The sequence below is a fragment of the Mycteria americana genome, chromosome 3 (genome assembly GCF_035582795.1).
Source record: "Mycteria americana isolate JAX WOST 10 ecotype Jacksonville Zoo and Gardens chromosome 3, USCA_MyAme_1.0, whole genome shotgun sequence".
Lineage (NCBI taxonomy): Eukaryota > Metazoa > Chordata > Aves > Ciconiiformes > Ciconiidae > Mycteria > Mycteria americana.
Genome location: NC_134367.1, coordinates 35,244,505 through 35,261,238, shown reverse-complemented (window position 1 = coordinate 35,261,238; position 16,734 = coordinate 35,244,505). Strand labels below are relative to the sequence as shown.

General features: G+C 46.4%; 2 protein-coding genes across 3 annotated transcripts; one reads left to right on the top strand and one right to left on the bottom strand.

Annotated features, from left to right (window-relative positions):
• Window positions 1-353: 353 nt before the first annotated feature.
• On the bottom strand, window positions 354-8,544 carry MTO1 (mitochondrial tRNA translation optimization 1). Its single transcript, XM_075498200.1, has 12 exons — window positions 8,279-8,544; window positions 7,854-8,053; window positions 6,767-6,884; window positions 5,838-6,127; window positions 4,488-4,600; window positions 4,158-4,348; window positions 3,771-3,901; window positions 3,093-3,297; window positions 2,840-3,011; window positions 1,989-2,107; window positions 1,350-1,507; window positions 354-1,170 (listed from the first exon to the last, which is right to left on the bottom strand). The coding sequence occupies exons 1-12, from the start codon at window positions 8,493-8,495 to the stop codon at window positions 943-945; spliced, it is 2,142 nt and encodes a 713-aa protein (XP_075354315.1). The 5' UTR covers window positions 8,496-8,544; the 3' UTR covers window positions 354-942.
• Window positions 8,545-8,948: 404 nt separating this feature from the next.
• Window positions 8,949-15,426, top strand: CGAS (cyclic GMP-AMP synthase). 2 transcript variants are annotated; one of them, XM_075498202.1, is made up of 5 exons: window positions 8,949-9,705; window positions 10,618-10,840; window positions 11,542-11,787; window positions 13,323-13,425; window positions 14,550-15,426. In XM_075498202.1, exons 1-5 carry the CDS (start codon window positions 9,058-9,060, stop codon window positions 14,890-14,892), a joined length of 1,563 nt encoding a protein of 520 aa, XP_075354317.1. In that variant the 5' UTR covers window positions 8,949-9,057; the 3' UTR covers window positions 14,893-15,426. The 2 variants fall into 2 exon arrangements, with proteins under 2 accessions (XP_075354317.1, XP_075354318.1); XM_075498203.1 differs by lacking the exon at window positions 11,542-11,787.
• The last annotated feature ends 1,308 nt before the right edge of the window (window positions 15,427-16,734 follow it).

The following is a 16,734-nucleotide window of genomic DNA, read 5'->3' as shown; positions in this document are numbered from 1 at the left end:
CACATGATTAATTGACTGCCCAAAGTGTGTATCATTCAGATGGAAGTTATATTACTGTCAGTTGCAGGACCAGTGCTGATGAGAAACCCCCAGTCCTGCTCCCCTGGGCTGCCAAGCCACCCACCCCCTGGCCCCCAGCACGTCAGTCACCACACTGCCCCCCCACACTGGGGCTCCTGGGGCAGGCTCCAACATGCCCTCTGCCTTCCTCAGCACCCTGGCCCAGGCACTGAGTCTCGCTCCAGCTGCCTTCACCAGCTCTGTAGCAAATCTCGCCCCACCTTACCTGTGAATTGTGACCCAGTGAATTGCTAAGGCTAAACTGAAAGCTAAGTGACCACCAAGTTCTTCGGGAAGTTTCAAGATAAGCTTTATTTATTTTAAAGGAGAAAAAAAGCCCAGGATACAGTGTTTACATTCAATCGGTCTCCTCCATAAGTTTAAATATTCTTGTGACAGACATTTTCATAACCAAGTGTCTCCTACTGGCTGACATCACACTAAAACATCAGACTGTGCGTAGTCACTGCACAGCTATGAACACAAGTACTAAAGTCAATGGAGCACACTTTCCAGCTCAAATCCTCTTGTGCTGCCGTGGGTTCAGCATGGTACCATTTCTTACTCATTTCAGATAGCAAAATACCATCCTTCCCAAGATGCTTTAGAATAGATTTTGACTACCTGGTATCTTCCAAGTGAGTGGAATTTTAAAGCAATTCCCCTGTCTTTTCATATGGCTTGGCAAAATCAAAGGCTGTAGTTACGTTCCTGAGCATTTACTTAAGGTTTGCGCATTCGTCATCTTTGTTCTACTCAATGATGCTGCCACAGGACGCAACTAGAACTGCTTTGGATCCAGCCAGCATCGGTTTTATCTGTGAAGAGGCTCATGAGCACAGCTGATCTTGCCACGTTCTCTGGTAGGAGGGGTACGCTTCTCTACAAAGGTGTTTTAACAAAGGTACTCTCTGGCTCCTCTTCAGAAAACTCTGCTGAAATCTGTCTTTGGGAAGCTGCTTTCTCTGAGTACATTTTCCCTGGTAAATACCTGCCAGTCTGAGGTAATGCTTTTAGCTTCTCTGTCTTCCGGTAATTGGTTTTCACAAATCTTAGCAGGTTAACGATAGCAGCTGGTGTAATTCCAGGGATGCGGCTGACTGCACCAATCTGCATGTGGAAACAGGAGCAAGTTAACCAAGAACAAACCTACACACTGAAGCTAGTGAAAAATGAGATCAAAACCTGTGGGTATTCCTTTCCCGGATTCTCCTCACCCCCCACGTCCCTTGGGAAGACACAGAAGGGATTTCATTGCTGCTCAACCTTGCTGTGGCCCAATATCTTACCGTCTGGGGACGGTTAGAGTCCAGTTTCTCCCGCACCTCTGCTGAGAGCGATGCATCAATGGCAAAGTAATCTAGGTCCTCTGGCAGTCGGAGGGCTTCATCACGACGCACTTCTTCTATTTCCTGCTGCTGATTGACTACACACCACTCGTAAGCAGCTGCAATGGAAAATCAAGGAAACAAGACGGCCAGATATAGATGTTCATGGGAAACAGGTCACTTGCAGGAATTCTTGGAAGCAGAATGAGCAATTCCACTGAGATGGTCAAAAGCTCCTAAGGAAGTCTCACAGACTGAAGAGACTAATTCACATCACTACTTTGGAAGAAGTCATACTCTTTAGTTTGTTACAGGAATTAAGATACATGGGTTGGCTTTTCCTCTCATCCCAGGAAAGGATGGTCTATTTGGCTGAGCAGTAAGGAGGAAAAACCCAGGAATGAACATGAATAATTGATCTCACCCCACAAAGTGAAACACAGGTGGTTTCATAGGGCTGTGGCCTATGGTAAAAGGTGCATGCTCCAATAACAGTGTTTCATTTCACTAAGCAGCAACACAAACATACTGGGATGAATGGGTTGGCTCTCCCCTTACTGAACAAAACCTACACAGATCCCACTAACTCTTGTACTTTACCTTCTATTTTCAATCTTTCTGCCAGTTCTCTCCACTGAGCAAGCTTTTCCAGGGGCTCTGGAACAGCCCTTGCCAGAACCTCCATGTTGGCCTCCGGATATTGAAGGATGTCAAAGGCACTGCAGAGAACAAGAGGAAGATTTTATGGTAAGGAGGAGTCGCTTGCGTAAGGCAGATTTACAGCTGTTCCCAGCTCAAACTCGTAAAGATCTCAGCATAAGCCAGAACAAGTGCAGAGCCAGGCTCACCTCCCTACTATCTCCTCTCAGTGTACACAAGAGCAGTTCAGCTCTTGCAGAGGGGCTCTTTATGAAAAATGAACAGCCAGATAGAAGGGACGAGGTAAGGGCATCAAGGGGAACCTTTCACACAGACTGAGTCAGCCAGCTCTTAGTCACTGATTTAAAACAACAGAAAAGATAAGCTGAGATAAAGGATGGCTAAGGGAAGCAAGTGCCTTTGTGTACAAGAACAGCTACCATCTGACACTAGCCCGAAATCAATCACCACTTTATCAAGCTTTCAGCAAAGCAGCAACCCACTGCAAAACCATCACCACTCGGTGACGCTCTCAGCAAGAACTGACTGGGCCAGTGGAGTACCCCCTTACTTTGGGAGCCTACGTCAGCACCAGGAAACGTGGCACAGTAAAAACATCAACGTCGCACTTATTCTATAGGCAAACATCAGATGTCTGTCCCCTGAAGGCGATAAAGATGGAATCTTGGAACTTCCAAGGATGGCTTGGAACCAACAGCTTCAGGAAGGATGGACAAATGCTGTCAAACCACTAGCCAGATGTGCTAAAGCAAGCACAGGTCAGACCAGAAAGCCTCAGCTGTAACCTTTACCTGACAGGCGACCTTCGACTGCTACTGATGGAAACTTCTGGTATTAACTGGGACCATTTGGATATGCTGAACTGAAGGGATTTTAGTGTTGCAATACCATCCTCTAAAGCAGCTCTCATCTTAACCGCTTGTTCGTATCGCTGCTGTGACACACACCCAGCTTCTTCAAAACCTGCAGAGACAGATGGCGTATGACACAAAGGTCTACAACCAGGCAGGGCTGCTCACTGCAAGAGCCACCATAAAAAAGTACCTCTGTGAGTGAGCCTGGCATCGGCATTGTCAGGTCGGAGGGACATGCGGAACTCCACGCGGCTGGTGAACATCCGGTATGGCTCACTGGTGCCCAGAGTGGTAAGGTCATCGATCAGGACACCAACATAGCCTTCGGTGCGACTGACAATGAAAGGGGGCTTGCCGTGAACCCGTAGGCAAGCATTGATCCCAGCAATGACACCCTAGGCAGACATAAAACAAAACAAAAAACATTTATCGTCCTCTTTGTGGCTAAAATATCAGCACATCTGTCTCCAAAGACTCATGTGTCAAACTGTACCCTGGAAAATGCAATAGTCTGTGCTAGTAATCTAGGCAGTTTCTTTCTTGTGATAGTACGAGCGTCTGAAGGGCTTCTCAGCCCCTGCTGACATGACTAGAGACAATTCCCACGTTTTCAATTATACCAATTGCACAGTCTCCACGCTGAAACATTTGACAGTGCTTCCAATTGCTTTTGTTACTGCAATCTCAGTAACAGCAACTGTAGATACTAAAAGTAAAAATATCTGGGCAAGTCTGGAATGGGAGCGAGCAACAGAAAAAAGAACATCTCATTAGCACAAGATGGGCCTAGCAAGACTGTGTATCAAAGACAAATGCCAAGGCAATATCCCTTTCTGAGCGCTGAGTATACACAATCAGATTCACCCACCTGAGCTGCAGCTTCTTCATAGCCTGTAGTACCATTTATCTGGCCTGCAAAGAAGAGGCGCTGAACAAGACGAGACTCGAGAGAAGCAGTCAGTTGACGGGGATCTAAAAAATCATATTGCACCCCGTAGCCTATGACAAACAACAAGACAGCTCTTATGGGAGGGATTTTGAAGGTCCCTATTTATCAGCAAAGGCAATCAGTGGGGCAGAATGACTTATCAACTTTTATTTACGATTTAAAAACAACCAAAGAAAAATCCCTCCATCCAAGAATTAGTTTTGTTTCATATTTCTTTTGTTTTGTTATGCTCTAAACAAAATCTGTTTTTTTTATTATCTGGTAACCAATATGGCAAATAGATTTAAAACTATTCATCTCCCTCACCTGGCTGTAACATCTTGGCTTTTTCCAAGCCTGGGATGGATTTGATCACCTGCTCCTGGAGCTCAGGCGGCAGCGTCATCGACATGCCTTGGGGGTAAATGACATTGGACTCCAAGCCTTCGGGCTCCAGCCACACCTGATGTTTTCGGTTTGGGAAGCGCAGAACCTTTGATTCAAGAGAGGGGCAGTACCTGCAACAGTAAATAGCCATGAGCACCACCTGACATGGAGAAAAAGTAACTTTCCAGAAGCAAAGCAGGGGAGACCCACAGTTTCAGACAGACTGTCAGCTCCTGCCATTGAGAGCCTGGCATGATGCCACATACTTACCGTGGGCCCCTCGTTGTCTCCCTTACATGGTTGTTCAGGTGGAGGTTATCATGGATAATTTGCTGGGCTTTCAGGGTAGTGTGAGTCAGGTAACATGACAACTGATCTTCTGGCTGAAAGAGGCCAAAGCTCACTTTAAGTTAATCCAGTCACATCACTGTACTCTTACTGAACAACTCAATGATCTCCAAGGGCTTTTACATGACAGTTGGTTCTCACTTCCTGGAGAGATGGGCAGTGCTGTCATACCCACTCTATGGACAGAACATGAACAATCAGAGAGCTTGAGCAACATGCCCAAAAGCAGACCAAGAACAGAACAGAACTTGGGAGTCCAGAATTCAAGTTATATTCTATACACTGAATTCCTAATTACAGGATGCATATTCCTATTTAAGCACCACATAGTATCACAGCATTCAAATTAACCACAGGAATTCTAAGCTCTGAAGTTAAGAGGCGTAAGTGCTGACCCTACAACTAACAGCCAGTTAAAGAGTTTGGTGAAGAAAAAAAAAGAAATCTCTCAAAACCCTGCAATTAACATGAAAAATTCAAGGTTTGGAAAAAAACCCACCATGTAAAGTATTTCACTGATTTTTCTGAAAAAGAGTCAATAGACTCACATTCAAAATAGTAATAATGTTGCACCTCAGCTCCTTAAAAACTTTCGTACACATACCAAGGACTTCAAGGGACATTACTTTCACCCCCCTGATTATAATAGGTTATTGCAATTCCTATATGCTCTGGGGCAAATTACCTCCTGATACATAATGCAGTTAAACAGCACAGAATTAAGTAAGGCGGCCATCCATTTTCCAAGCTTTTCTTTGGAAAACTGAGTTTCTTCTGCCTTTAATTTACTGTTAACATGCCACCTCTGAGCTCTGTGGATAACTCCATCCTTTCTCTTTCCTAGTGAACACTATTAATGATCTCTAATCTCAACATTTTTATCTTATTCTAGGCTGGGGTAACAAGCAAGACATCATAAATCTCCACAATACAGGTCTAATACTGGAATAATTTTGTAAACCACCCATGTAACCAGCACACAAAGAATACTACTAACAATATCATATTTCACGCAACTCTGACTCTAAAAGTAAAGCAAGTTTGGTTCTCAAGTTGAGAAGCGGGAGGAAAAGGGTACTTGCTTTCAAAAGAAAACAAGCAATTTCTCCCCTTGCATTGAGAGTCCCCAGAAACGTAACACCTCCAGTATGAATACTGCCCAGCTCCCTTTCCCAGCCATCAAATCCCTGGCTGATTCTGAGCTGATTCCGAGCTGATTCCTGGAACTGCTCCCCACCTGGCTCTATATGCATTTGATGTGTGCTATCCCACCTTGATCCACACAGCCTTGCTGAGGAAGCTGAACGGCACCGGAGGATTGTCAGCTGCACGTTCCTCCAGACCACTGAAGTCAATCGTATCTTTGGCAAGTCGGGGCGGCGTCCCAGTCTTCAGCCTGCCCACAGCAAATCCCAGTTTCTCCAGAGTCTCAGCCAGCCCGATGGCTGGCTGGTCCCCTAGCCGCCCAGCCGGGTGCATCTCCAGTCCGATGAGGACCATACCCCTCAGAAACGTACCAGTGGTCAGGATAACACTCCCAGCATGTACTGCGCTCCCATCCCCTGAAACAGCAAATTTGCAGAGATGCACATATTTTAGTATCAACAAAGCCCTGGTATTCTGGTGCTTCTGTCTAAAACTAGGCTAACAGTGTTCACTGAGGGTTTATCCATCTTTTATTATTTAACAAAGTCAGCATTTCAATAATAAAAGCATTAATAGTAATAACTGCAATAAGCAGCATGTAGTTATTCCTGTATTTTTCTTGTTCCTAAGAATGTTATCCCTAACACAGAAAACCCACTCCTCGGAAAAATTCCTATCCAGGCCTTTATTTTGGAAAGCTTGTTTACTAGAACAGCAAGGGGTACTAAAGCGTGAGTCTGCTAGTAACAGGACACCGCTGCCCCGTAACGTTGTTGGCAGCATACACCATTTACCATATAAAATCCCAAAACACAGCATGGAATTCAGTATCACTAGCCTGAAGAAAATTAAACTTCTGTAACCTCCCAATATCATATCAATCCAGGTATGTTTTTCATCGTATTACACATATTAACCTAATTTAGTTCACACTCGGCCTAAATCAACTCTATCGGCTAATTCAACTTTCTCACTGATGAATCAGAAATGTTTACCCCAAAAGCTGCTCTTAGTGTAGAGTAACTGTAGGTGCTTACTGAGTTATTAGCACATACCCAGAACGACTCCTGTGACTCGGCATTTCCCAGGATGGTCTGGTTCTGGCTCTGTCAAGAGAAGATCCTCCACAGATGCCTCATGAACTGTCAACAGTGGCGTGTTAAGGATTTCTTTCTGTCATGAAAGGAGTTACTGCAAAAATCTAGGAAGTTATGAGACATATGGGCAGTCCCAAACCCTGCTGATTTCCAAAACATCTGTCACCCTCTTCCCTTTTCCATTCTTACCAGGCCACTTGGCAGACACTCGGTTACCGTACCACCCTGATCTATCAAGTAGAACTTTCTACTCACCGGTAAGAGTTTAAGCTCAAAAGAAACTCTTTGGTCATGAAGCTTGACCTGTATATAAAATGCTAGAGCATTTTTTAAATTATGCTGAGCTCCAACAACCTACACTGCATTAAAGTACCAAACAGAAAGGTATCTAGGTTTGATAGGAAAATATTAAAAAAACAAAACAACCCCCGCCCCTATCATCCTCCGTAGTTTATCCTAAAACTTCAGAGTCGAGTAATTCATTCTAATACTCCAGCCCACAAACGCGCACACAAAAAATCCCTGGAAATAAAACTGTGGTTTTAAACTAGTCATCGCTCTTGACTTTCTTTTAAAATACCCTCACACCCATTGAACAGCTGCTGCCATTTTTACCAGACTGTATGCACAGATATCCCTAGACACGGTTTACGTATCCTTAAACAGTGTAATCCCGGGGCCGCTCACACGAGCACTCCCGTTCCCAAGCTGATGCTCTCTAACCCCTCCGCCTCAGCTGGGGCGTGCAGGTGCCGGCTGCCATCAGGGCGCTGCGGGGCGGAGAGGAGCCCAGGGCACGCTGCCCAGCCCGCTCGCTCCCTCCCCTGGGGAGCGCCCAGCCAGCCACACGGCGCCGGAGCAGCGCCGGACGGCCGCCTCCCCGCTCCGCACAAGGACACTTCCGGCAGACACCGTCCTGCCTCTGCCCAAAGCCGAGTTTAACTTGTAAACGTCCCTGCGAGAGGGAAGAGGGGGGCTCAGCCCCGGCTGGCAGCCCGCCCCGGCCCCGGCCCCGGCCCCGGCCCCGGCCGCCGCCCGCTCTCACCTGCATGTTCTCCTTGTAGCGGCCGCGGTCGATCTGGGCGCGGAGGCCCCACACCGCCGGGCCCTTGCAGCGGTTCAGCACCTTGTAGTGCACCCCGGAGCGGTCGCAGACCCGGCCGCACAGCCCGTCCAGGGCGTCCACCTCCCTCATGAGATGCCCCTTCCCGATGCCACCGAAGGAGGGGTTGCAGGACATCTCCCCTAGGGAGGGGACACACGGACACCCCTCACCACCGCCGCCCAGAGCTCCCGCAACCTCCCCAGCTCAGCGCCGCTACCCACACCGGCGAGACCCGAGGCGCCCGCGGGAAGCGGGCCCGGCCCGGACGGCAGCGGGAGGCCGGGCCTGCTCCCCGCGGTACCTTCCCCGCCTCCGCCCGCGGCCGAGCCTGGCCCCGACCCGACGCGGGCACCCCCCGGCGGTACCGATGGTGCCGATCCTGTGCGTGAGCAGCAGCGTGCGGGCCCCGCCGCGAGCGGCCGCCGCCGCCGCCTCCGTCCCCGCATGGCCCCCACCGATCACCACCACCTCGTAGCGCGGTGCCGCCGCCGCCGCCGCCTCGGCCTCACCGCCCGCCCGGCGGTGCCCGCGGCGCGGAGCCAGGGGTAGCGCCAGGCGGCGCCAGCTGCTGCGCAGCAACATGGCGCCCGCGCGCGGCGGCAGCAGCGACGGCCCGGCCGGTAGCGGGGAGCGGCCTGGGGCGGGACCGGGAGCGGGGGGGTGGGACCGGGAGCGGAGGGGCGGGCGCGCCTCCGCGCCACGTCCGCTCGGGGGCGGGAGAGGCGGGGCCGTTGGCGCCTGAGGCGCGGCAGCCGCGGGGCCAGGTGCCTCTCCGCGGCCGCCCGTTCCCCCGCTCCGTGAGGAGCAGCCCCGGCGCGCGGCGTGTGCCGCCGGGGGCCCGACCAACCGCTCTGGCGGTAGCGAGCGGCTGGTGAGGCCTGGCGGTGCCGGTGCTCGCATGCCCTCGCTCCGCGGGTAGGCGGGGCCGCCCGGGAGCGGGAAAACGCTGCCAGGGGATTGGTGGGAGGCGGGCGGCCGCGCTTGCGGGATGGCCCGGCTCAGCCCGGCTCGGCTCAGCTGCCCCTGCCCCTGCCGCAGCTTACCCGCGCCAGGGCTGCCGGGCGGAGCCAGGTAGGGCTGGGCAGCACACGGGAGTGCGGGCGGCTCGGCCCCGCGCTCGGCTGGGGTTTCGTTTCCTCGGCGGATGTGCGGTGCCTGGAGGAGGAACTTGCCTTACGCGAGAGGCGGGAACCCCCCTTCCGCGGGGCCGCGCTCGCCGTCCCGCGGGCGCGGAGAGGCAGCGGAGGCCATGGACGGCGCCGGCGGCAGAGGGGAGCGGGGCAGGCGGGGGGCGCCACCCGCAGCCTCGCGGGGCCGGGGCGCGGCGAGGGGCGCAGCCCGCAGCTCCGTGCGGGGCCGCGGCGCAGGCGGCAGCCCGGACGGCGCCGGGACCCTCCGGGCGCCGCGGAGGGACGCATCCACCGCCCGGCGCGGCCGCCCGGCGCGGCGAGCCTCCGCCGTTAGGGACCCGGCGGCGGGCGGCGGAGAGGCGCCCGCCGCTCCTCGGGGCAGGGCACCGGCCGGCAGAGCCCCCGCGGCGCAGAGGCGAGCGGAGGTGCCCGACGGGGCGGTCGCGGCCCCCGCGGCCATCCGCCGCGCCCCGTCGGCAGCGGGCGCCCTGCGCCTCCGGGAGGTGCTGTCGCGGCTCACCCTGGGCCGCCAGGACGTGTCCGAGGCGTCGGGGCTGGTGAACCAGGTCGTGTCGCAGCTGATCCAGGGCATCCGGAGCAAGGATGGCAGCTTCGACTCCATCGAGCGGCTGGGCGCCGGCAGCTACTACGAGCACGTCAAGGTGGGTGCGGGCCTGCGGCCGTCCCGGCGCCGTCCCGCCCGAGCCTCACGCACCCCAGGTGCCGGGCCGGGCTCCGGGCTGGTGCCGCGGCGCAGCCGGGGGGAAACGGGCGGCGGCTGCAGGTGGAGCCCCGGAGCCCGGCAAGTGGAGGGCGCGGCGGGCGGCTCGCACAAGCGGGCTTCGCCCTGCTCCTGCCGCTTGAGAACGGCTGTAAGCTGGCCCATCCCGACGAGAAAGACTTTAAGGATTACTACGTTAATTAACGAAAATTAATTGTAAAACAGGCAACTTACCGAAAGATGAACGCGTGTGCATTTAGTAAGAGACGCTGCCTGATCGGGACTTGCTTTAAAGCCGCAGCAAGCCCCTGCCCTTGCCCAGCACGCAGGTAAGGCCAGTGTAACCGCAGGACGAGTCGGGTACAGCTCTGCATGAAAGGCTGTGTGCCCATTTTTAGTGTGTCGTTTTAGTTTATAGTTTTTTCAAAAAGCAGGAGAAATATCACTACTTTTTCTCTGGTTCCAGCTCAACCTGAAACGAAGTCAAACACAGGGACACTTTTTTTTTTTTAACCCAGCTTCAGGCACAGCAATGCATTTTTTTCCCCCTCACAGCCGATTCCTATGTGCAAAAGGATGACTAAGACCAGCGTTTGTGCATTAAGAATCTTAAAACTCTCTTAAAAATTATTAAGTTGGAAAGCTGGGAAATGAACTGCTATCAGTAAATTGCTCTTCTCCAGTCGAATGCACAGCAATCTTGTAATACAAATCCACAAAAATAAGCTCATCTTTCACACCAGACATGAAAAGTAGACCAAGGCAGTTGTAGATAAAACCACAGCTGGTAGAAAAGCCTAAAGAGAATAAAACCTAAGTTGCACATCGACTATTGTATTCTCATACTTTGCAGATATCTGAGCCAAATGAGTTTGACATCATGCTTGTAATGCCCGTTACAAGACTTCAGCTGGATGAGTGTGATGACACTGGAGCCTATTATTATCTAACACCCAAAAGAAATCCAAAAGAAAAGCATTTGTTCAAGTTTTTAGATGAAGATGGAAAATTATCAGCCCTTAAAATGCTTCAAGCACTAAGACAAATTATTAAACAAGAAGTAAAAAACATTACAAGTAAGTACCAAGAGAACAAGCTTTACCTAAGAGTGCTAAAAATCACACTGTGCATATGTATTGCCCTGTTAATAAAATGTGATTCCCCCCTCCCGTTAACTGTCTCTTCATAGCTATAACTGTAACCCCTCCACTCCCCAGTATCTCAAGTTTGCTCTTGTGCTAAGAATCACCACAAATACATCAGAGCTAATCATATTACATGAGGAACCCATTGCTCTACTATGCAATCCTCTTCCCGTATGAAAATAATGAATATTAAGGGTTCTGTTGCATGCTTGGTACTTCCTATGTGACCTATATATTTTTAATCTATCTGCCACCTACAAAGAGCTGGTAGCAAAAGGAAGAGCTTGCTTTTATACATTAGCTAATTCTCCAAAGCCTTCAGAAACATTGCGGCCAAATCTCTTCAGTCTCAGTGTTTTCAACAGTGAAGCTGTTCATTGGAAAACATTACTGTATTTCTGATGCTGTAGACACAGCAGTTCAAGAGGAGTGTTCCTTATTTCATAGAACTCGACAGGCCTTATTAATGTTTTTTTTTTTTTTAAATCCATATCCTGTAGCATAAAGAGGCAGTGACTGAACCCAGAATTTCTTTTGATTGATTATAAATTCCTCTTAAATAAAACCCATAATGTTCTTAAAAAAGAGTTTAATATATATATATAAAAAATCAATTTCTTCTTTGTTACTAGATGTGGAAGTAACTGTGAAAAGGAAAAAGCCTGGAAGCCCTGCAATAACTCTTCAGATCAAAAATCCTTCAGCTGAAATATCAGTGGACATCATCTTGACTTTGGAAGTTCAGCAGAGCTGGCCGCCCAGCACACAGGATGGTCTCAAAATTGAACCGTGGCTGGGAAGAAAAGTCAGACAAGAGTTCAGAAATAAATCACTTTACTTAGTAGCCAAACAAAACAAAAAAGAAAAGGTTCCAAGAGGTACCTCAAATACAGACAATAATCTAAGTTATTAATTATCTTCTCTACAACTTGATCACTGAGAATTGCTAAAAAAAGGGTATCCAGATTCTGTTCAGTATTCTCCCTTTGAGGTACAGATCTTTATCTTATCCTGGGTATATCCAGATCAAAGACAATTGAAATCCCTCTTTAAAACATCAGATTTGTGATGCTGCTTGTCCTGTACTAAAATCTAAAGATGAAACTGCTCTGCCAGGCTGTATACTAACCATTCCGAAAAGCATTACACTAAATCTACTAAGTCAGACACATGAATATGGACGTTTCCTGTGCTAGTGCTGTATTTAACAGCAACATCCCCTCCTTTGCTTTGTAAGAAAAAAAAATAAATTAAAAGGAGATTTCTAAAAAAGCAGGAAACATCCCTGTAAGTGGGACTGTACACACAACTTACATACTTCTGCAGGAAGTAAACTGTGTACTTTTCTAGCAAGATACATTATTTCTCATTGAACTCTGGTATAGCTACAACATTGCTTTTTTTCCTCCAGACCACTGTCACACCAAGCCTACATTAGTTTTTTTTTTAAATCCATATCCTGTAGCATAAAGAGCCAGTGACTGAACCCAGAATTTCTTTTGATTGATTATAAATTCCTCTTAAATAAAACCCATAATGTTCTTAAAAAAGAGTTTAATATATATATATAAAAAATCAATTTCTTCTTTGTTACTAGATGTGGAAGTAACTGTGAAAAGGAAAAAGCAGAAACATCCAAAGTTGTCATTGCATTATGAGAACAGACAATTTCAGCAAAAAGAGTTCAGGCAATCTTTTTTTTTTTTTTAATTAGCATGCCCATCTTAACACTGCCAAATAAATCACTACTGCTCTACTGGGCTATATCTTCCTGTGAAAATGAAATGCAAAGAAGAACTGAACCAAACAGGCAATATCAGGTTATGTAAGGAAGACAAAAATGATTGCTGGCATTTTGAAAACAGGGGGTTGATCTATGCTAATCATTGTTTTCAGAAACATTACCAGAAGAACAAAAATAAATGCTTTAGAATAGTCACCTTACCTGAGACAAACTCACAAGCATATTATTTGCACAAAGAAATTGAAACCAATAGCAAAGATTTTTATTCAAAACCAGAATGGTTACGCAGTAAGGCTAATAATACAGAACAGAAATTCAAAGGATTCAAAGTAGATTTCTATGAGTAGTGTAATTCCACAAATCTTGTTCAACAAATGCAGGAAAGTTCAGAATTAAGCTTAATTTTAAAGTAAATCCAAGCATCCTCAAGAATGTAGTTAATTGTTTGGATGCTTTAACTATGTCCTATATTCCTAACATTCTAATTGTCTTTGTGTGGAGCAGCTGGGGAATTAAGGAGGAATTAAGTAATTGTAGTCACTGAGTAAAGTGCAAAGAAATTGCTGATATTTAAAATTAAGTCAATTACAAAGTGTCTTTTTTTTCCTAGTTACAGACAGCGGTACTTAGTTCTGTGTAACAATTTAACCATCTTGTACTCAACTTTAGGAAACACCTGGCGACTCTCTTTCTCACATATTGAGAAGGCCATGATGAACAACCACGGCAGCTCAAAGACATGTTGTGAATCTGATGGACCAAAGTGCTGTAGGTTAGTATTTCATATGAATATTTTACTTTAAGCCTGTGTGAACCAGTCTAGCACTGTTTCAGTTTAACATTTAAGAATTTGATCTAAGAGTAATTACTTATAGGGAGCAAGAATAAGGCTTTTAGGCATCATTGTTCTACAGCAGTACAACATTGCATGTACTCACTGAACATCTGACTTGCATTTACTCAACGAGAAGCGGAAACAAATCCCATTGCAGGTTTACACTCCAGACTTGGCTAAGAAAGCAAAAAGATATTACTTGTTAAGTAATCTTTTCCAAACTCAGTCCTGTTTAAAAGAACCAGCTTAAAAGTCTGATGACTCAGCTTTCTGAGCTTTGGGAACAAAATTACACTTCATACCAAGGCAATTTCTAAACTGATGGTGAGAAAAGAACTGCTGAATGGGATCAGGATGAATAAATGTGATTTTTCACTCCAGTAAAAACTGGTTTCCACATTTCTTCAAAGAGAAAGAACAAAACCCACAAGGTACAGAACCTCCTTAATGGCAAACCAACTTCTTAGTTTACTTAATTACATCTTAAACTGAATCAAGAAAGTCACAAGAGAACTAATGCATAATTCTTTGCTTTTGCTTTACGAATACTATCAGACATGCTATGCCCCTACCTAGCAGTGTATTGAACTATATACACCTCTTCCCCTCGTGGTGTGCCGCAGGAAGGTAGTAGCATTTCCTTCAGTGTAAATCCAAGCCAAAAGGGCAGCTTTAATCTGAAGCAGTGCTCCAAGTTGATGTTATACCGGTAGCATCTGCAGCTGGGAGACTGCACTGTATAAGCATGCTGCTGCCCAACACTCTGTATTTCTGTGTTGCTGTGGCTACCAGTGGAAGTGGTGCATGCACAAAAACTATTGCTTAAAGTGGAAATCCTTCATTGCTCAAATCTGACTTCATATGCACTAGGTTCAAGGATTATCCAGCCTACTGCTGCACTTATTTTCAAGTTTTATTCAAAACGTTATTGAAGATGTTATTATTCTATTAGTGAGAACATTTTTATTGGTTTCATGAATGATGTGTATTTAAATATCTAAAATACGTATTTAGAACTGACTATGTAGAAAGCACCTAATAAATTCTTATTTATTTAACAGGAAAGGTTGTCTTAAGCTACTGAAGTATCTTCTTGAGCAACTTAAAATGAAACATCCAAAACAGTTGGAAACATTCTGTTCATATCATGTCAAAACTGCTTTTTTTCACTCATGCGTCATGTGGCCAAATGACACAGACTGGCATTTGGGAGACCTGGATCATTGCTTTCAGAAATATCTGGGCTATTTTCTGGATTGCCTGCAAAAGTCTCAGCTGCCACACTTTTTTATTCCCCAATACAACTTGCTCAGCGTGGAAGATAAAGCGAGCAGTGCTTTCCTTTCAAGACAAATAAAGCATCAATTGAACAACAGATTCCCAATATTTCATGAGATACCTTAAAAACATTGCTTACAACAACTATCTCATCATGTAGATTTGCATATTTAAAACCAGAAGTTCTTCACCTTGTTACTCCTCAGCAGTCTGACACTACAAAAAATGGAAACAAAATCAAGATCACCAAGAGAAAATTGCGTATTGCAGTCACACTGCTAGCTGTAACCCTTCAAAAGAAATAGAATATTTTAAGCAATATTTATCTTTCCTATCCAAATGTAGATATCACCTGCAAATATCTTCAAGGTATAGAAGAATTTGCAATAGTTAATTTCCTACATGTAATTTTGTTGTGGTTTAGCTTCAGTCAGCAACTAAGCAGCACACAGCCGCTCGCTCACCCTCCCCGCCCCCCCCCCCCCCCCCCCGGTGGGATGCAGGAGAGAATTGAAGAACAAAAGTAAGAAAACTTGTAGGTTGAGATAAAGACAGTTTAATAACTGGGAAAAATAAAAAATATAAATAATAATAAATTGTTATGAAAAGGAAAACAATAAGAGGGAGAGAGGAACAAAACCCAGGGGGAAAAAAAAACCACCACCAACCAAGTAATACAACCGCCACCACCTGTTGACCAACCTCCAGCTAGTCCTCAAACAGCAACTGCTGTCCCCCCCCAGCCAACTCCGCCCAGTTTCTATACTGAGCATGATGTCATATGGTATGGGATATCCCTTTGGCCAGCTGGGGTCAGCTGTCCTGGCTGTGCCCCCTCCCAGCTTCTTGTGCACCTGGCAGAGCATGGGAAGCTGAAAAGGCCTTGACCAGTGTAAACACCACTTAGCAACAACTAAAACATCACCGTGTTATCAACATTATTCTCATACTAAATACAAAACACAGCACTATACCAGCTACTAGGAAGAAACTTAACTCTATCCCAGCCAAAATCAGGACAAATTTATACGATTCCAAATATAAAGGCATCGATGACTGGGTAAAGTGAAAAATGACAATTTTATTTAAAATGAAAATCCACTGCTGAATATCCAAAATACACTCTTGCTTTCAAAAGAAAAAAAGTCGCTGGAGTTACTTTGACATAAACCAGAAGACCTTCTCCAGATCAGCTGGGTGGATGAAGACCTTTTGCAGAGGACAATCACCAGCAACAGTGAGCAGAGAGAGAATATGGTATCAAAACAATATGAAGTTCCCGAAGTGCCTTTTCCAAGTCTTCAGAATTGCTTTGGAAATTAGTATTTTCACTGGACTTTGAATGGGAAGCGATCATTAGCTAATGTGCTGCAACAGAGTAAGAGTTCCTGTGCCAATAAGCATTTGGGTGACAAATCTTGTAGAAATAAATGTATCTTCAACCCCTATCAAAGAGGAAGAGTCTCCATGTGAAAGGTTATCAAGACCAAAATGCAGCATGAATCTGACATTCTCAGAATCAGAATTCAGCTCAATTTTTCTTATGTTGAAGAGTATGTGTTAGGAAAAAATAATAATTATAATATTTCTTATTACTAAAATTATACAGGTGATAAATATGCAGCATTTGGGAACTGCTGTGCTGTAAGTAAATACATCTTTTGCTTTTTCTTAAAGAAGCCAGGGGAAGTCCGTATTTTTAGCCTACTTTTTGAAGGCAAAATAACCTACTGACTTAAACAATGTCCAAATTTCACCTCAACTATGAACAAATAAAAAAAGGGAAGGCCAGAAAAACATTTAGAAAATAATTTTACTAAAATATTCTCAATCTCACTAGATTCAGTTTATTAGTTTTTCATTTACTCGTATGACATGAGTAAACACAAGTTCAGACCAAGCATCACATGAAGGAATAGCTCCTTCCCATGTAACTTCTGAAGAGTGAGAACATACCCCATTACTATT